The sequence below is a fragment of the Camelina sativa genome, chromosome 8 (genome assembly GCF_000633955.1).
Source record: "Camelina sativa cultivar DH55 chromosome 8, Cs, whole genome shotgun sequence".
Classification (NCBI taxonomy): domain Eukaryota; kingdom Viridiplantae; phylum Streptophyta; class Magnoliopsida; order Brassicales; family Brassicaceae; genus Camelina; species Camelina sativa.
In genome coordinates, this window is record NC_025692.1 from 26951381 (window position 1) to 26973235 (window position 21855).

Consider the following 21855-nt stretch of genomic DNA (forward strand, 5'->3'; position numbering starts at 1 on the left):
TTGGCCTTTGTGTGGATTGTATGGCCTTTGTCAAGGACACTCACGGTTTGTCCAACCCGTTAAAGGGTTTTGTTTTTTTTTTTTGTCTTTTGTTAAGTCTATATATTGAACAATTGTTTGAGTAACTTCATTTCATCCGCTTCTTCTCTTCCAATTCATATCATTCCTTTTCTTGTAACTTCAGTTCTTCTTGTTACACAATCTCCATTACAATCTCTCTACAATTCAATCCATTCCTTTTCTTATAACTTCAGTGTCTTCCTATAAGCCCATTTCTATCACAAAATAAACAAATTTCCTAAGACATAATACCCATAAACCTCACAACAAAGCCAAATTATCAAGAAATGTCTAATTGGAGTTCTGATCCAGAAGTCGATGAAATGGTAGAGGAGGAAGTCGATAATATAGTGGGTGAGATTCAATACAACTACACTCACCAAGACGTTCCATCAGCTCCAATATTTCGCAGAGTGCACATTAATAGAGACCGCGAAGAAGGCCACACTCGGCTATGGAATGATTATTTTAGTGAGAATCCAACTTACAATCACGGAATGTTCCGCCGTCGATTTAGAATGAACAAACCATTGTTCATTCGTATTGTCAATACTATTGAGAATGGAGTCTCATATTTCAGACAAAGACGAGATGCTACTGGAAGGATGGGTCTTTCTGCACTTCAAAAATGTACGGCAGCTATTCGTATGATGGCATACGGATGTTCAGCAGATGCAATGGATGAATATCTACGACTCACTGAAACAACCGCCCACAAATGCCTTGAAAAATTTGTGGAAGGAGTGATAAATATTTTTGGAGACGAGTATTTTAGAAGGCCAACAGCGGAAGACCTTCAACGATTACTTAATATTAGAGAACATCGCGGTTTCTCCGGAATGGTAGGGAGTATAGATTGTATGCACTGGGAGTGGAAGAATTGTCCCACTACATGGAAAGGACAATATTCACGTGGATCTGGAAAACTGACAATCGTACTAGAGGCTGTGGCATCGCAAGATTTATGGATTTGGCACGCATTTTCGGTCCACCAGGTACGTTAAATGATATTAATGTTTTGGACCGCTCACCGGTGTTTGATGATATCCTAGAAGGCAGAGCTCCAAGAGTTACATACTTTTTCAATGGACGGCAATACAAAATGGCGTACTACCTCACTGACGGTATCTATCCTAATTGGGCGACTTTCATCCAATCGATTACACTTCCACAAGGCCAAAAAGCAAAACTTTTTGCTCAATATCAAGAAGCATGCCGGAAAGATGTAGAGCGTGCATTTGGAGTCTTGCAAGCTAGGTTTGCAATCGTGAAGAATCCCACACTTTTTTGGGATAAAAGAAAAATAGGCAAAATAATGAGAGCATGTATCATATTGCATAACATGATAGTGGAAGACGAACGACATGAGTACAATTTCTACGAACCATCAAAGTTCTATCACAATGAAGGAAGCGGAACTTCTCATGTTGACATATCATACTCTACAGATATGTCAACAAATCTAAATAACATAATGAGCATTCGAAATGACGTTCATGATCCACAAATGCATGATCTTTTGAAAAACGACTTGATTGAGCATATATGGCAAAAATTTGGTGCAACCCAACAATAAATATTTTCGAATTTTGTAAACTATGTTTAGTTTCCCAAATTTTATAATATATGTTTACTATTCGGAATTTTGTAAAATTTTATTATTTACTATTTTAAATTAAAAAAATATTATTTAAATGTTTGAGCAACATACGTCAGTTTCTCTAATGCAAAGATGATTTTGTTTAAGTTTGTAAGTAAGTTATTTTAATTAGTTTAATATAATTTATATAATTAATTAAGATTAAAGCAACGTAAGTGGGTTACTTAAATGAAGATGGTCTTACCTTGTGTTAATGTCACCTAGCTAATTCCACCTACCAACATTTGACTTGTTTATACCGTAATAGTTCCATTTACGAATATATATGAATGTATTCTCTTACTATATGCCTTCAGAATGTATTCTCTTACTATATGCCTTCAGAATACTATCTCACACGACGTTACTTAGCTAGCGATAAACAACAACAAAATATAACTAGTGACACCGAAGAAAAAAAACTGATATTAGGTTCGTAATTAAAAGCTTTGCTACAAATTAATAAAGTGATTTAAGTATACATTACCATCAACGATGTCGTTTTTATAATATTAATAAATCAAAAACAACCCGTACATTTTCCAAACGAGCCAAACAACAAGTGAGGTATGTGTGTGTGTGTATCTTTTTATTTTGACACATGATGCATGGAGATGGAGCAATGTTCCGTATGGCTGAGACTCTTGAGTGTGGGTATCCTGACCCGTATGGACGGGTAAAGTAACCAGAGGCTTCGAGATTGCAGACTCGGATGTATGGAGAAAAGAAATATATTAGACACTATATATATGCATGGTCGAATTCACTATCCAAAAAAGAAATATATGTAAATCGATCGTTTTATTTCAAAATAGTTAATTTTGAACAAATATTTGAATATTATGGATCAAACAACTTCAGTATTAAGCTATTTGTATACATATGAATGTAGATTGTTGAATCTAACTTTTAACATTTTCATCTAACATTTAAGCCTCGAGCTCTTATAAAAGATGACATTATAGTTCAAGATGACACTATAATTAAAATAAATGATTAAAAATATACTATAAAACAATGGTGTAATATTTTTTTTAAAGTTAGCCAATGTTCAAATCAAATAAATGTTTTTAGCTAAAACATTTAAAGACTCTAAATGAAATTAATATAGTATTTAGGATCACTATTGATAGAAAAAAAAAAGTAAATAAAGATGATTGGATCCATTCTTATGTAACCGAAGCATAAAAATCGTGTGGAAGATACGTTACTAACTTAATTTACGGACGTAATTTGCGGAGCTGGTGTACGTTATGTAACAAATGTATCTATCAGATCCGTATGATTTAAATAAACTATAAATTATATTATAATATACATTTAATTAATGTACTTTTTGCAAGAATAAACAATTGATGGATTTTGTGGCAAATGGCAAAAATATACAATTTGGAGAAATATTAAAACTTTTAAACAGAAAAACCGCCATAAAAAATTACATTCAAATAGCTTAATTATATAAATAAATTCACTTGTATTATCTAAAAGTAAATTTCGTTCTCTACTATATTCTTTTCATCACGAATCTATCTGAACAAGAAAATCAAAACTAGCCAATGTATGTGCAAGAAAAATTTGATCTATTTTGTAAGGTAGGAATGAGTTCGATGTACTTTGGAGTTTCCCCACATCTTAGGAATGCCTTTTGTTGGATTCTCGAACCCTTTAGAGGGACCACTGAGTTTGGTAACTGATATATGTCGAAGAAGTCCTTCTTGGAAACTCATTAGCTGGTACAAAGTGTACATCATCAAAAGTTCATAAAATCACTTATACTACAATGTCCAAAAATGCATATAACACTACTTCTCACACAAACTCATCTATCAGCTGGTACCAGTTTCACCTTATCTTTTTGGATGTGAAAACAGTTTCTAGAGTTTTAAAATACTCGTTTTTGAGTGATGCTTATATTTATTACTCCTCTATATATTATTCCATTTAATCTAGTACTACTGCAAAAATTAACTGAAAAGGTTGTTAAATTAAAAATTCCGAACAAAAACATTCCAAATTCCAATCACGCGAATTAGTTAATAGGCCTAAACTATTTTTATTTGTATATATTAGTTGAGGCCCAATAAAGCCCATAAAAACCGCCGACTTTAGCGCCAACCGTCGATTAGTATTACGTTAGTAACAATTATTAATCGAACGAGTTAGAAACATACACGTCAGCAATCCGCGCCAATGTTCTTATATCCAATTATGATCACCCCACGAAACGTATAAATTCAAAACCGAAACCCTTGAAAAAATCATCATCATCATCTCTCTCATTACAGTTTCATTCCTCCGGAAGTATTCATTATTCAATTCATCGTTGAAACCTCGTCTCGACTTTAATGGCGCCCAAGGCAGAGAAGAAACCGGCGGAGAAAGGACCACCGAAGGCGGAGAAGAAGATCGCGAAGGAAGGAGGAACGAGCGAGATCAAGAAGAAGAAGAAGACGAAGAAGAGCACGGAGACGTATAAGATCTATATTTTCAAGGTGTTGAAACAGGTTCATCCAGATATTGGAATCTCTGGTAAAGCAATGGGGATCATGAACAGTTTCATCAACGACATATTCGAGAAACTCGCTCAGGAATCGTCTCGTCTCGCTCGTTACAATAAGAAACCGACGATCACGTCACGTGAGATCCAAACCGCCGTGAGACTCGTTTTGCCTGGTGAATTGGCTAAGCATGCTGTCTCTGAAGGAACCAAAGCCGTCACCAAATTTACAAGCTCTTAAGAATAGATTAGATATGTGCATGTGCTGTTGCTTCCTTTTTTTTTGTTGGGTCTTTAAATTTGATCAAATCTTCTCATATGATGATGAAGATGATACCTGAATAATACATTGTTCATATGAATTATCTTCTTTTTAATTAAAAGTTTGGATTTCTTTCTGATCATTTTAGTGCAATTCGTAAAATTTATGTAAGAACAGAGTATGTATTTTCTTCTGAACATTTAGCACGACACATTGTTTACCAACATGGTGAACAGTAAGAGGTGTTCTGTCTTTACAGAGAAACATAGAGGCATATTAGAGAGTAGGGAGGAAGAGAGTTATGCCTTTTTAGGGGATTTGGTAGCCTTTGATGGTGGTGACTTGGGGTGTTTTTGTGGTTGAAGCTGGTTTCTCAGACTTCTTTGGGAGGAGGATTGGGTTTATGTTTGGTCAAACTCCGCCGTGTGCGCCATGGTTGTTAAACATTCTTTCAACATCAACCCCAAGATCTTAAACATCTATATTAATCACATAATAGAATCATAAAGAGGGTTAAAGTAATACCTCCACTCATTGTATGAATGATGCTTCTTTGAATGGTTTCTTCTTCTTCAATGACTTGGTTTGAAGACTTGAAAAGAAACTCTTAGATGATCTTTAGGTGGAAGATAAGGTTTCTCTCCCCTTTCCTATAAACTCTTTTCTTTATGTGTTGTTTTTATTCTTGTGATGATTTGTGATGGATCAAACCATCTATTTATAGGAGAGAAGAGGACCTTACTCCTCATAAGGGTTTTGTTTTCTAATTTAATCTCAACCATCCATCATAATAGAGATGAAGACAATGGTAACAAGTGTGAGAACAAGTGTCTAGCATTGCTTCAAACACAACATGCAACTTCACACTTGTTCTCTAATAAGCTTTAGCATGACATGTAGCTTAATACTTGTCCTTATAAGCATAAGCTTCACATGTAGCTTAACACTTGTCCTTTTAGTTCCCAAATGATTAAAAACAAAATATAACAAACCCAATTAAATAACCTACTAACTATAAGACCACATACATGGGTAAGAAATAATTATTTTCTTACATTCTCCTACTTGGTCGTTAGTATAATGGTTTTACTCGGGAATCATAAGGTCGGCATAATATGTTATATTTTTCATTTGGTCTTTCATAAGTGTCTTAGCTAATCTTGTAACCAATGAGAGTCATGGCGGTCACACATCATTTTGCAACATGATTCCTTCCATGTACTACTACATTGACTACTTTTCATAGCTAGACCATAAACATTATTCCATAAGTAGGAGTTATCTTTAATGGTCTCTTTGATATCTTTTCAGACACATTCTGTTATCAATAATTCCAACAAACAATAATGTGTGTGCACGTTGGAAACAGAATAGAAGATGTAAAAGTCATAATAGAGCTCTTATAAATGTCAAACATAGTCTAAAACATTATCAGACAACATAATTAAGTGCTATCTTCCAGACCCATACTTTCTACATGCTTCATAAATGTCTTTGGAGGTTATGCTTTCGTAAATATGTCTGCGACCATTACCTCAGTGCCTATGTGTTCAATGACAAACTTTTCTCTTTTAACATCTTGCTTTAATGATAGATATTTGAGTTCCATATGTTTGGCTCCTTTAGATATCCTATCATGCTTAGAGAAGAAGATTGCGGCTTGATTGTCACAGTAAAGAGTTAGAAGTTTGTAAACAAAATTCAGAATCCCAAACTCTCACACGAAATTCCGCAACCATGTTCCTTGAATAGAAGCCTCATAACATGCTACATACTCAGCCTCCATTGTGGATGTATAAATCAACTCTGACTTCTGGCTTTTCCATGAAATGGCACCTCCACCAAGGAGATACACATAGCCGAGAGTACAATGCCTAGAATCTTCACATCCACCAAAATCTGAGTCTGAAAATCCAACCATCTGTGGATGTGTTGATTTTCGATATGTCAACATGTAGTTTCTTGTTCCCTTTAGGTATCTCAAAACTTTCTTCGCAGCTTTCCAATGAGCAAGTCCTGGGTTACTCTGAAATCTACCCAACATTCCGACTGCATGGCTAATATCAGGTCGAGTGCAGACCTGTGCGTACATTAAACTTCCCACAAGAGATGCATAAGGGTACTTTTGCATTTCATTATATTCCAATTCATTCTGCGGACATTGCTTAAGATTAAGCTTGTCACCCTTTTGCATAGGAACATTATTAGAAGAACACATCATCATGCCAAATCTCTCAAGAACTTTATCAATATATGCTTTCTGAGACAATCCTAAAATTCCTAGTGATCTATCACGGAATATTTCAATTCCTATCACATAGGATGCCTCACCCATATCTTTCATATCAAAGTTCTTAGAGAGATAACTCTTAGTCTCATGTAGTAGACCAAGATCATTACTGGCTAATAAGATGTCATCAACATACAAAACCAAAAATATGAATTTACTCCCACTGATCTTGAGGTATATACATGGATCCACAACGTTTTCTTTGAAACCGAATTTCGTGATGGTTTCATCAAACTTTAGATACCATTGCCTCGAAGCTTGTTTCAGTCCATATATTGATTTCTTCAATTTGCAAACCATATCTTCCTGACCTTCGATTATGAAGCCTTCAGGTTGGCGCATATAGACTTCTTCTTGCAAGTCTCCATTAAGAAAGGCAGTTTTCACATCCATTTGATGTAACTCGAGATCATACTGAGCTACTAACGCCATGATAATTATGAGAGAGTCTTTTCTAGACACAGGTGAAAAAGTCTCACTATAATTGATGTCTTCCTTTTGACTAAACCCTTTGGCTATCAGTCTGGCTTTATATCGTTCTACATTGCCATTACAGTCGAGTTTGGTCTTAAAGATCCACTTACACCCGACTGCTTAGTGTCCATCAGGCAATGGAACGATGTCCCAAGCTTCATTCTTAACCATCGAGTCTATTTCATCTCTACTGGCATCAATCCATTTATCAGAATTAACATCCTTCATGGCTTGTGAATAAGAAACCGGATCTTTAATGTTTTCTTCTCCAGATTCTATTTGATAAATCACAAAGTCATATAAAATAGCATATCTTCTCGTACAATTTGATCTCTTAATGCTGGTTCCTCTTGTGCTTCATGATCATTATTGGCAAGATTTTCATCATGGAGTGTGTGATCATTCAATGGGGTTTCCTCATTGTTTAACGGGTCAACAATGCTAGGAATCTCAACATTCGGAACTAAGGGTAATGGAATATCAACCCTAGTTTCCTGAATAGTTATATCACGAACTTTATCACTCCCACTAATCTCACCATTCTCAAAAAATCTGGCATTATTGGTTTCTACTATTCTCGTACTATGGGATGGACAATAAAATCTATATCCTTTAGACTTCTCAGGGTAACCTATAAAGAAACCACTGATCGTTCTGAAGTCTAATTTATTTTCATGTGGATTGTATATTCTTACTTCAGCTGCACACCCTCAAACTTGGAGGTGTGACAGACTAGGTTTCCAGCCTTTCCACAGTTCAAAAGGGGTCTTTGGAACTGTTTTGCTAGGTACCCTATTCAAAATATAGACCGCAATACGTAATGCGTCCATCCACAAGGATATAGGTAGGTTAGCAAGACTCATCATAGATCTAACCATTTCCATATAAGTAAGATTACGCCTTTCAGCTACACCATTCTGCCATGGAGAACCAGGCGTTGTGTACTGAGCAACAATTCCTAATTTTTGAAGAAGTATGGCAAATGGTCCAGAATGTTGTCCTGTTTCATTATATCTACCATAAATTTACCACCTCTATCAGACCTTATGATTTTCACCTTTCTATCTAATTGTCTCTTAACTTCATTAATGAATGCTTGTACAGCATCCACAGATTGAGATTTTTCATGCAATAAATAGAGATAACAATAACGTGAATAATCATCAATAAAAGTGATGAAGTACTTTTCACCTCCAAAATTTGGAACGTCAAATGGTCCACAAATATATGTATGTATGATTTCAAGAAGTTGTGTACTTCTTGTGGCTCATTTCTTAGTGTGTTTAGTTTGCTTACCTTTAATGCAATCTATACTCATTTTCTTATTGGTAAAATCAAGATTCGGAATGACTCCATCTTTCACCAATCTTTTAATTCTTTCATAAGAAATATGTCCTAATCTTTTATGCCACAAGAAATATGAGTCATCAGTACATGTTTTATTTTTAAGTCTACTTTCAGAATACAAGGAGAGATGTGTCTCATAAGGTTGATCAGCCAGTTTTAACATATAAAGACCATCAACTAATATTCCAGAACCAATTCGTTTAGAGTTCAGAAATATATTAAAACAACCATCTCCTTGAGTAGATTTAAAACCAGTCAAATCAAGTTTGCTTACAGAAACAAAATTACGGGAAATAGATGGAACATAAAGAGTCTAATATAAATCTAGATAAAATCCACCATCTAAAATGAGACGATAGGTGCCAACAGCTTCAACTGGTGCCTTGTCTCGATTTCCCATCAGTAATTAGTTTTCACTTGAATTTATGGTTTGGATCGTAAGGAATCCCTATACGGAATTCGTTACATGTACATTAGCACCGCTATCAATCCACCAAGTTTTGGAAGAAACATAAGTAAAATTAGATTCGAAAAAGCTTACGGAACCCATAGGATTACCTTTCTTTTCGAACCATTCTCTTCTTTTAGGGCAATCTTTCTGAAAGTGTCCAACCTTTTTACAAAAATTGCACATGTAATCTTTCTTTGCCTTTTTCTTCGGATTAACTTGATTGGAATCGTTCATTGTGGGTTGTGCTCTTTGATGGCTCTTTTTATGCCCAAACCCAACTTTAGGTCCAGCTCCTTGAACATGATGGGAAACTTTAATTCCTTCACTACCAACTCTAGCCTCCTCTTGGACTAGTTTATTAGCAAATTCATCAGATGTCTACCTTTCATCAATTGCATTATAATTGATCTAAAAGGGTCCACACTGAGGAGGTAGTGAATTTAGGATAAATTGGACAAAAAATGAATCGTCCACACTCATTCCTAAATTCTTTAGTTTAGTCGCAAGGTTGGTCATTTCAATGCAATGTTCATGCATAGACCTTGTCCCATCATACTTAATGGTTGTAAGATCTGCCATAAGTTTCCCTGCAAGGGATTTGTCTGTAGTCTTAAATCGTTCTTCTATAGCTGCTAGATAATCTATAGCTTTATCTGCATCTGGAAGGGAAGTTTTAATATTGCTAGCTATGGTCATTTTTAAAAACATCATGCTTAATTTGTTCGCTTTCTCCCAAGCTTTATGGAGAGCCTTTTCTTCCTCAGTACTATTTATAGTTAAGGGATCTGGCTCTTCTTCACGAAGTGCCAAATCCATATCTAGTACTCCTAATGTGAACTCAACTTTCTCTTTCCATTCTGAGAAGTTGGTTCCAGTGAGGATCGAAACAGTAGAGACCATAGATGGCAAATTAGCAGGAAATGATGTTGTGATTTAGAGATATAACAAGCTTTAATTGAGGCTCAAAATTTAAACAACACATTAACAAAAATTATTGAATGCATATGACTTCAAATTATAATGCTCTTGTGGGTAGTCATTATAATATATCCTAATGTCATAGCTTTCAAAAAAAAATTCTTGAATGATGTATCAGATTAATTAAGCTATCTGTGGATATACTTAATTAACTCATATACAAACATTCTAATAAATTATTGATCATGTTTTATGTCAATAGCCTACCTGTGGGTAGCTAATTAATATATAAACATATCAAAATTTAAATATTTTGGTTTTCTATGTGCAAATCATTATAAGATATAACCATTATGGTGATATCAATTTCTTAATTATGCACATTAAGATAAACCAATCTTTTATCACTTATATATATATATATATATATATTTTTTTTTTTTTAATTTAAACACATATTGTAACTTGAAACTTAAATCAAACAAAAATTCAAGTGTACAAACATCATAACTTAAAGCTTTAATTTTCAGTTCTTTAAACCATAAATCTATTATTCTTAATGGATTAATTAGATGTTCATAACCATAAGCTCTGATACCACATGTTAAACATTCTTTTAACATGAACTCCAAGATCTTAAACATCTATATTAATCACATAATAGAATCATAAAGAGGGTTAAAGTAATACCTCCACTCATTGTAGAAATGATGCTTCTTTGAATGGTTTCTTCTTCTTCAATGGCTTGACTTGAAGACTTGAAAAAAAACTCTTAGATGATCTTTAGGTGGAAGATAAGGTTTCTCTCCCCTTTCCTATAAACTCTTTTCTTTATGTGTTGATTTTGTTCTTGTGATGATTTGTGATGGATCAAACCATCTATTTATAGGAGGGAAGAGGACCTTACTCCTCATAAGGGTTTTGTCTTCTAATTTAATCTCAAACATCCATCATAGTAGAGATGAAAACAGTGGTGACAAGTGTGAGAACAAGTGTCTAGCATTGCTTCAAACACAACATGCAACTTCACACTTGTTCTCTAATAAGCTTTAGCATGACATGTAGCTTAATACTTGTTCTTATAAGAATAAGCTTCACATGTAGTTTAACATCTGTCCTTTTAGTTCCCAAATGATTAAAAACAAAATATAACAAACCCAATTAAATAACCTACTAACTATAAGACCACATGGGTAAGAAATAATTATTTTCTTACAATGGTTACCCCTTTGAGTAGCGTCCGTAGCTCCTCGTCGTTCCTCACTGCTAACAGAACATGGCGTGGTATGATACGGTTCTTTTTTCTCTCTTGCAGCGTTACCCGCAAGCTCAAGAACCTAGATGGACAACAGATACAAATGATCAGACTTGGAAACTTGTTTAGTTCTGATACATTTCAAATTTGTGGTAAAGGTTTTGCAACAAGTTGATTCAAAAGATGAGATGACATCCAAAAGATGGGTTCTAAACACTAGTTGAAAAGATCAGAACCGTGTTACATCATGATACGTTGACAACTTAGTAATCGTTTTCTATTTGTGACCCGAGAATATATTTGCAAAGAAGTAATATACCCTAAAATTCAGACGAAGATCACATCATCCTAAAATCAAAACTTGATGGTCAACGAAACATATTCGATGATTCCAACGGAATCAATTCAATAGCTGATCTGAATCAGAATATACCTCAGCAGCAAGATACTCGAGGACTGCGGCGAGATAGACCGGAGCTCCGGTTCCAACACGTTTCGAATAACGGCCTTTCTTAAGATACCGACCGATCCTACCGACAGGAAACTGTAGACCGGATTTAACCGACCAGGAAACCGGTTTCTTCTTTGGACCTCCTCTTCTTCCAGCTGCTCCTTTCTTCGTTTTTGTTCCAGAATCCATGACTTTGCCCTTTACTACTTCGAGACGAGAAACTGAATTTGTTTTTGATCTAACCGGAATTATTCAAACAGAGGAGAAATTGCTTTGGTTTGGTTTTATTAGTTGATGAATGTTAGCTTTTGGATTGAATATGATTCAACGGCTACGATTTGCTGATTTGGCTATCTTGGCTTCAATATCTGATACATTTCTATCGTTTTTTTTTTCCTTTTTTGAATCAAATATTTATAATTTTTTTTTATATAACTATTATACTATATTTGTAGTGAAATTTTACCACTTTGAAAAACAATTAACAGAAATAAAACATAGGAAACATTCGAAATAATTGGTAATGCTTGGATGCTTTCTATAGGACACTGATCAATTAGTATCACTGATGATCTCTTGAAGTTACTACTTTAGCTTAGATATCCAAACTAATTTTCATACTTTGTACCCACGTGTATCTGTAATAATCAATGTCCATAACTATTCCTGTAGTTAATGTCTCTTTACCGTTTTGTTTGTGGGTTTCACATTTATGTAACGTATTCACCAACCATATCCAAAAGACATGGCTCTTACCATAATGTTTTACGGATTCAACATTTCACAACCTATCTTGTACTCTTAGTACATCATGTATCAAGCCATACAATTGTTCACATGCATTAGTAGTTAGTACGTAGTATCCATTGACTATCTCTCCGCATCTCTCATTAACCATAACACTCAAGGCTTCTCATTCCCACTTACAATACCATTGTTCTATTAAAGAAAAAATGCAGCAGCGATCTGATCTGATCCAATCTAAATTCATATTATATCTTCTCTACGTCTATATATATATATATTTAGAAATATACATCTTGTGAAATTACCATATATGTTTAATATTTGTGTCTCATTTAAATCTATCTTATCAACTGGAAATTTTTGACACAGACAATTAAATACATGTTTGCATTCGTGTCGTGTGGTTCTAAAAGGAACGTATAACACAACATTAAATTCCAACGAGACTGACATCTCCTCACATGGGGGAGAAATGTTTGTCCTCCATACAAGAAAAGTAAAAGAAAAAAGATACAATAATTTGGCTTCTTAATTTAATGTTGTAAACAAGCTTATCGTAAGTTTTAAATATTTTGTCAGAACTACATTTATAATATATTCTCATCAAATGCAATGAACTTTTTTTTCTTCTTCTTTCCACTAAGTGCAATGAACCATGGTGGTCATCGGAGAAGTTTACATATAATCGCAATGAACCTTTTTCAACGTTAAGAGATTGCAGACGCTTGCAGGAGTAAGTAAGACTATTCAAATACAGTTAATTGTGGTTATTGAATTATGCATCTCCCACACCACATGGACTTATGCCCTTAAACAAATAATAGTTAATACAAATTTTAAGGTCAATATAGGTTTACCTAACAAAAGGTAAACATGCTAGTGTAAAAAGTACAACACATAAGTTTAGATCTGAACCATTTTGACCATGCGCAGAACTTATACTGAACCATTTGACCATGCACAGAACTTAGGCTGAAAAGCTATGCATACATGTTGGAGATATTATTTAGTGTTTCTATTTTGGAAAGAGATTACAAAACTCCTAGCTTTTACGAAAATATTTTGGAAGAATTAGTGTTAATGCTTCTTTCATTTTCGTTCTACCACTTTTGTTCAATCTTTTTGTTTTCATCCTGGTATGATTGATAAATATTCAAGCAGTACTTTGGTGTAAGAAATTTCCAATCAACCTTTTTTTTTCTCCAATCAAACTAATTACTACTATAAAGCAACACGAAATCCACACTGCAACACGAATTCCACACTGCATAAATTAGATTGTACTAAGTGATCATTATTGTACTACATGATCATTAAGTAAAATATGAAAATATATTACAATTTCTTAAAAAATAGAGAATCATTTGATATGTATAAAAAATAAATAATTATACCGCTTTTTTTTTTGGTCAACAACTTAAATAAGTTAACTCAAAAAGCTAACGTAATAAATTATTAGTTATTCAACGAATTCAAAGATAAGAAGAAATTAGTTATTCAACTTAAATAAAATAACTTTAAATTAACGAAATTAATGATAAAGAGAAAGAAAAAATTAGAATTATTAGTTATTCAAATTCATGTTTCATTTATTTTTCTCATGTTACTGTTAATTAGTCTTTAATACTATAATAGTAGAATTTACCAATTAATATATGTTCTCAATTCGGATAATTACTGTCTATACCTAACCCATTTGTTTTTCACCCTCTTTTATATAAACAGCCTCTCTCTGCCTCCCGATCTCATCACTCGTACACCAATCTCTCTTTTTTATTTTCTCTCTCTCTCTCTCTCTCTCTCTGCTCTTTCCAATCTTTCTAGTCTGAATCCGAAGCTAAAACATGTCTGAGAGACCAAGCCGTCACCAGAGAAGACCTTCTCAGAGCTTCCCGATCTCCCTTGATGACCTCTCCGATATCTCTCTCGCAGTCGCAGCAAGTCCTCCTTCATCCGTTCCTACTCAGCCACCGCGCCACCAGATCCCTCCGCCTTCTCCGGCAGCTCCTCCGGCAAACCACAGCGACAATGTTAGCAAGGATCACAAAGGGAACGTTTCTTCTAATTGATTTCGCTTTACGATTAAGCCTTTTTTTAATTATCGCATAAGCCTTCTTCCTCTGTTTTCTATCTTTCTTTCCGCTTAATAATCAGATTTTGTATGATAATGAATCAAATGTAATTTCGTATTTCGGGTTTATGGTGATATTAATTGAAGAATACAAGGTGAAAACCTAATCATATTTGAATTTATAAATCAAAATCTGGATTAAACAATTTTCTTGATTGTGAAGAAAAATTACTAAAGCCAAAAAAAAACAAATTTCGTGTAACGCTTAAGAAATTACACTAATGCTTAAAGAGTATATGTTATGGTACGGTTGACGTTGACCGAGAGATCCGTGGGTCTTCTATATTGAAAGGTGTAAAAGGGCTTTGAAGTACGAAAAAAATAGTATATTTATATATAAATAGACGCAAACATCAACAATATACTATATATTTTTTCATTGATATATGGATATTTAAACTTTTACTCAAGAGTCAAATATGCTTCTTTCTTCTCTAGTGTGTAGTGTTTACCATTACAATGATGATCTTTAGATGTGTGTGATTTAGTTTTTCTCTTCAAAATTTCCAATTACATATTTCCATATTATTTTTATTTTTATTTTTATTGATTCAACTAGTCAACATACATTTTGGTTTATAAGCTGATAATTAATATTTTGACCAAAAGTAATACTAGTACATTTAGTATTCCTTTAACTGTCAGGGAAAATGTATTGAAAAAAAAAGAAACAAAATGATAATTGATGTCTCCATTGAGCATGCATATACATATAGATCATCTTTATTTTGTCTTTTGAAGTCGAATCTTTATGAAACCTAATATTTATCCATTTAAATGCCAAACGAGAATAGTACAAATTTTTTGTTTGGAATGATTTAACTAAACAAAAGGATTTAAGGGACCAAGTGCAAAGGGTAAGCCATACGTAAAAAAAAAAAAAATGTTAAACAAACACTAACCAGAAACGTGAGATTCGACTTTAGTTCTAGTTTATTTGTTCAATTTACGTTTATATATTTTAATATTTATTGAAGAATTTAAATACAAAACAGACAACTCTATCAAATTTTATAAGCTTGAACTGATTTTCGAAGATGACTTAATTGAGTGAAATGTCGTAGCTTAGATGGAGTATCCACTAAACATCTATGTAATAATAGTTATGTAAACGAAAATGATTAAATTCATGTGGCCAGTGGTATTGGTCGCTATAAAGAGTGATCATGTTGCTGGAAATATATATAAGTGTTCGAAATTCCAATTTTGTTTGCCTCAATAATAAATAATGATCTTTACTTTTTCTTTTTTCTTTTAAGTTTTGTTTATAGTATTCTCCATTAGACCGAAAGAAATATTTCCTCCGTTTTATAATATAGGATGTTTTAAAGGTTTTTGTTTGTTTCACAATATAAAATGTTTTTAATTTTTGAGGCAACTTTTAGACTACTTTTATATTCCATCCGTTTCAAAATATAAGATGTTTTAGTGAAAACACGCATATTAAAAAATAGTTACTTTTAAAAAGTTTAAACAATCGTAAATAAGTCTGCATAATATAAAATATAAATTTAATCTAAAAGTTGCATAGAAAGTTGAAAACATCCTATATTATGAGTCGCAGAAACACAAATTTTATCCGGTGGTTTGCTTGACTAGCTTAAGAAAAGCCATAGTCCACGCTAAGAATCTTACCTTGTTTCTTGTGGGCTTTAGATGTCTTCAGGTGATTCAGGCCACGGGGATGGTTCGGGAGATGAGGGGCCGAGACATGAGGGGTTTGAACACCACAATGGGTATTTGTCGACGGAGTCAGAGAGTGACCATGAACCCATCAATCCAAACACGTGGTGTGTAGATCGGAGTTTGCTTGGGGAGGAAGATAATATATATGTGGAGACTGACCCGTCCGAATGTCCGGAGGAGTTAGAAGAAGTGGAAGAGGATCGGGATGATCGTACCATTGTGTTGGAAATTGGAGAACCTAGTCGTCTTCAAGTTAGAATGGACGAACAAGGGAAGTTCGAGACAATTCCTATTGGAGATTATGGAGAGGCAGAGGTGGAGATTGCCAATAAATTACAAAGCTTGTTGTTGGATCTAGTGGAGGATCGAGATGACAACGCAAACCCGGAGGATCATATGAGGGAGTACCCGGATACAGTCGGGAGGATCCTAGATTTCTTGACGGACGTGTATACGCCCGGAGGTAATGTTGCTGCCAGAAGGAGTGGGGTAACACCCGAGATGGGAAGTACCAGCACTGAGCGACCGGTGGAGGAGAGACCGGAAACCATTGCCAGGATTCTACTGATGTTGGACGAGTTGCACTCGCCGTAGAAAGTAGACGAGGGAGATGATGAACTAATCGTACCAGAGGTTAAGGAAGAGGAGAGACCAGACCAAGGTGACTGTAGGCCCGAGGAACCAAGGGCAAGACAAGAAAGAGTTGTGGAGGTGATCGATATCATATCGAGTGATGATGAAGGGATTCCGACTTTTGTAGTGGAATCAAGGAGTGACCAAGATCTAATACCGAGAGGTCAGGATCGAGGAGTCGATGTAGACTCGGAGTCTAGAGAGGACGTGAGGCCGAGAGCCAGTTCAAGTCGTGTTGTACAAGACCAAGTCGTACCAGACATGGTGGAGCCGAATCAGATTGTGCCGAGGCGCAACAGTCCCATTCGTGCCATACCTTTGAGGATGGTGTTGCCGGAACCAGAAGAAGAACCTATAGACTCAGATCTGAGAAGGATCGCCAGGACGGCGGAGTTAAGGAGGTTGAACCGGGAACAAAACAGATTCGAAACGGGAGAAAGTAGCTCAAGTGCAAAGAGACAGAGGATATCTTATCAAGACTTTCATTTGAGGGAGCAACTAGACGCACGACCAGTGACCTTTCAACCGAGAGGCCGGCTGAGAGTAAGAGCCACTGCTCGGAAGAGAGTGACGTACCCAAACCAAGTTCATATGCGGAACCAACCGTACTGTGAGCTGTGTGAAGGAGTTGGGCATTAGACCCGTAATTGTTGGAGAACGGAGTTGAGGCGTATGACAGCACCGGAGAATGTTGAGTGTGATTGGTGCGGTTTGCGAGGGCACTTTTCCTATCGTTGTCCGAACCCTGACCGCTTGAGATATTGGAGGAGGTGTGAGGCTTGTGGAGAGCCGGGACACTTGAACAATCATTGCTGGAGGACTGGACCAGATCGTCTGATGTTCTCAGAACCAAGTAGGTGTACCGTGTGTGGAGAAAGTGGACATTTGCCAGATGGCTGTCCATATCGGGTTGTGCAAGAGAATTTGTACCCATCAAGTCAAGATGTGGGAACGGGGGAGAACCCGTTGGAGCAAGTTGACCGTGTCGAAGGGAGTTCGACCAACCTAGCTAGAACCTCATCGTCTGCCGCCTCTACCGCAACCGAGTCTCCCGCTGAGCCGTCGCCTGATAAACCGCCTAGGTTGTGTGTGTGCACCTGTGAAGTGTGTACCAGGCTTAGGAACCAGTGAAGTGGTTGGGTTTAAGAAAAGGGAAGTTTTCTTTTGGGTGTTGTGTAAGGGTCAGAAAGTTTATCTTTTGTGATCCTTTAGGGCTAACCTTTGTTCTGTTGCCTAGGATTCGAACCCTTTCAAGTTAGCGGCTATGTGTGGTGTAAAACTCGTATCTTTTCCTTGTTTGTGAAAGTACCTTTGGAGTTCTTTAGCCGTTCTGTGGTTTTGTGGTTGTGTTGTTTGTTGTGTGCTTGTTTATGCTAATCGTTGCTTGTTTAATTACTTGCTTGATTTGCTTGAAGCTTTATAGGTTGCATTGTTGATTATTTTCATATAATTAACCTGCATCTTTAATGCGCGATTGATGAGGATTCACGTAAGTAACCACGAAGCTTGATCAGATAAAGAGAAGAAAATCAAGAAAATCTGAGGGGTTTTGATCGAAGAAGAGGAATCAGTTGAGAACCGGGAGGAGTTAAAGCAAATCCTAAGAAATAGGAGGAGAAAAAGTGCTTTACAAACCAATAGAAATTGGCAAAGTGAACCGAAAAAGAGCTGAGAACAGGCAAGGAAGTGCAGAAGTAATGCATGTTCCAAGACCTAAATGCATAAGAGGGTGCAAGAAGATATAAGAGAAAAGGCGAAGTTGTCTATGATTAGACAAAGAGAACGCAAGAGGTTAATGGATGGCGAAGGAAGCATTTCTATGCTAAACCAAGGCAGAGAAAAGTAATATTTCTCTAAGCTAAGTAAGGGCAAAGGAGAGAGCATTGTATGCTAAATGGTGAATAAGGAGTGTAAAGTGTAACCCAAGCCTTGAGAGGAAAAGGTTAAAAAGGAGTTGAGTTTTGCGAAATCAACCAAGGGAGGATCAGATGTGAGCAGCATCGGAGACTAGTAAAGTTTCTATTGATCCAAGTATGGCGGAAAGATGATGAAATCATCAAGAGGAAAGCTAAGAGGAGCTAAAAGAAATTGGAAAAAGAGCAAAGATCTCTAAGGAGTAGAGTTAAAAGAGCCAAAAGAAGAAAACGGACAAAAGCTGAAGAAAGAGAAGCTTTAAGTTCGAGAGTTCGAAGGAACGGACCAATGTTAGCATTAAGAAGAGACCTTTAATGCTTGAAAGTTTGGGGAATTATGGAGAAGTAAGTGAATGCTGGAGATGAAGAAGCCTTCCAAAAGCATCAGCGAATGGTGTACGTAGAGTAAGGATAAAATGGAGGAGCCATGACAGAAAAAGGACCAAGAAGAAGAAAAAGGAAGTTTATACTTTCAAGTCTGTCTTCGATGGAGTTTTAAGGTGATAGTGATCACAAAATGAGGTCGCAGATGACAAGGAGTAACAACATCCCCAGAAAAGAAGGAGATGGTTGGAGAATTCGGGGACGAATTCTTATAATGGGGGGAGAATGTAATGACCCTCACCAAGGGGTGAAATTCGAAATGAAAATCCATGGGCCAAGGTCGAGTAAAGGACATGGAATTAAACCAAAGGAGGAAGGAAGAGGAATTACAGAAGTAATGTCCGAAAAATTCTGAACGAGTTGGAAGATGGCCAATGGTACCGCGTACCATGTACGGACCAGGACGTGCAGTCCGTACCATACGTACCATATGTACCATGCCGGACGTGCTGTACATACTGTCTGGGACGTACCATTTGTACCGGCCAGGACGTACCGTCTGTACTGACCGAGACGTACCATCCGCACAGTCCGGGATGTACTGTCCGAAATGTCCGAAAGTTGCCGAAAGGACCAATGGTGGCCGTAAGCGGAGAGAATGGTCCGGGTAATGCCGAAAGAACCTAAAACGTTCAGGAGATGACCGACGAGGTAAGCGGACGCGAACGTTGGACGAAGGACGAGAGAAGGAGACGGAACTATGGGTTGTGTCGAAGAGAAATTGACCAATCAAAAGACATGCATTCATGCAGAGACAAAGTGGGAGATTTTAATGGATTGTCGCGAGCTGATTGGGGCGTGGATCACACATGCCACATGCAGCCAAAATCTTGCCATTTGTCGATTTCCACTAAGGAGGAAGAAGAGGAGTCTCTCGCCTATAAATAGGCCATTTGCGAGATTGAGAAGGATGTTTTTCTCATTTCTCTCCCAAACTATTGCCATTTTAAAACTCAAAAGATTTTTCTCTCAAATCCAAGAGAGAAAAATAAAGAGTGATCGCCGAGAGAGAGTGGAGTGGCGAGTGTGAGTTAAGGGAGAAGTAAAGAAGGAGTCTTTGGAGAGAAGGTCTTGCTGTCGCCGAGTCTTTGAGCTGCGGTTCAAGAGGAGACCAAGGGGTACTTAGCGGTTGGAGCTAAGAAGAGAGATCTGATCAAGTGGTGCAGTGAAATCCGAGTTTCCATCATCGGCATAAGGGGTGAGTGCTGCGGTAATGCATGTTTAATTTTGTTGCATGCGGTTCATGGTAGGATAACCATGTGAACGTGAGTGCTGCGGTAATGCATGCATATAGAATTAGTTTAATTCTGTTGCATGCGGATCATGGTAGGCTTTTTGAGAAGGTAACCATGTGCATGTGAGTTTGGTGGTAAAGCATGTAGAGTAGTTGCATGTTCATTTCGGTTTAAAATCGATTGCATGCATTCATGGTAGGATTTATGATAAAATCACCATGCGCAAGTAAGTACATGCATTGATCTCACCTAAGAATGGGTTAAGTGTTAATCCGGTTGCATTTTAAGGAAACAGTGGACTTAAAATTTGGTGAGAAGGTTTTCATGCATCATGTGACTTAGCGAGTTTTATTAGCATAACCTGCTTAATAAACCGGTTGCATGCATGAAAGGAGATAGGATGTTTGCAATTTTATTTGCATATTTTCGGTTGAGGTTAGCTTCATGCTAAGTAAAATTAATGATTTTTAAGTTTAAAACCGAATTTCGTTGCATGCGCATTTTAAATGAGATTTACTTAGTTAAATCAGATCATTTTGGCATGCGGATGGTTGAGTGTTTGCTTAAGTGAATTTAAGCATTTGCATGTATATTTTAATCATAAGATCTTTGAATTTTCATTCTCGTTCTTGATGATTATTGCATGTTGTGTAGCATGATTGTTCTTGCTTGTTGGCTCGACTTTCTTGCTTGTTTCGGTGGTAAGTGTGTTTTAGCAAAGTCTCTTGAATTCGTTTCTTGAGTCTTAGCTAGAAGAAGTGTAGTCGATATATCCGGTTCCGTTTGTATGTGGGTGTCTCGTAAGAAGTTTAAAACCACTTACGCGAGACACAGTCACGGCTAACTAGCTATTAGCGTGACCGTTACATGACGATGTAACTTTGGTGGAACTCTGCTGGTTACCTTTATGGTTTCAGCATGAGAGCTCATGCTAGTTACCGGGAAGGTTTTAGCATGGGTAGTGTGGAGGAACGGAACAGATTATCGAAGGGCCCTAGGTGAAGGAGTCTAGGATGTCAAGAGTCCCTTGTACGATTCTAGCTATCCTTACCTTTTCGTGTGGTGTGGTTAAGAGTCTAAAGTGTTCAAGAGATCATTGTTCCTTTAGTCGTCTTTTCTATGGTTAGCGAGATTAGATCGTCCGAGTAGAGTCGTGTCGTTCTATTTCTTTCTCGCTTGTTTGTTATTGTGTTGTTGTTGGCTTGCTTGTTGATAGCCTAGTCTTGCATAGTGTTGCTTAGACTTGTTATTGTAGGCTTGTTGCCTTGTTGTTGTTTTGCTTCCGCTATAGCTTCTGCTGTGTAGCTTTGATGACTTGCCTTGCTTGTTTGTTTTAACTTGCATTGGGGTAGTCGGGTTGGGAAGTAGTATCTTGTTTAGGATGAAAGGGGTACCCAGGCTCACTGAGTAATCTTAGATTACTCATGATATTGCTTTTGTCTTGCAGGGAAGCCTAAGTGAGTCTAGAGCCGGAGCAAGCTT

The 21855-nt window shown here is 36.5% G+C and overlaps 3 protein-coding genes and 1 pseudogene across 3 annotated transcripts; 3 read left to right on the forward strand and 1 right to left on the reverse strand.

Annotated features, from left to right (window-relative positions):
- Window positions 348-1064, forward strand: LOC104709982. Its single transcript, XM_010426511.1, has one exon. It carries the CDS (start codon window positions 348-350, stop codon window positions 1062-1064), a length of 717 nt encoding a protein of 238 aa, XP_010424813.1.
- On the forward strand, window positions 3888-4533 carry LOC104708888 (histone H2B.9-like). Its single transcript, XM_010425545.2, has one exon. It carries the CDS (start codon window positions 4045-4047, stop codon window positions 4435-4437), a length of 393 nt encoding a protein of 130 aa, XP_010423847.1. The 5' UTR covers window positions 3888-4044; the 3' UTR covers window positions 4438-4533.
- LOC104708887 lies at window positions 10477-11881 on the reverse strand (annotated as a pseudogene).
- Window positions 14142-14629, forward strand: LOC109126012. Its single transcript, XM_019228980.1, has one exon. It carries the CDS (start codon window positions 14236-14238, stop codon window positions 14458-14460), a length of 225 nt encoding a protein of 74 aa, XP_019084525.1. The 5' UTR covers window positions 14142-14235; the 3' UTR covers window positions 14461-14629.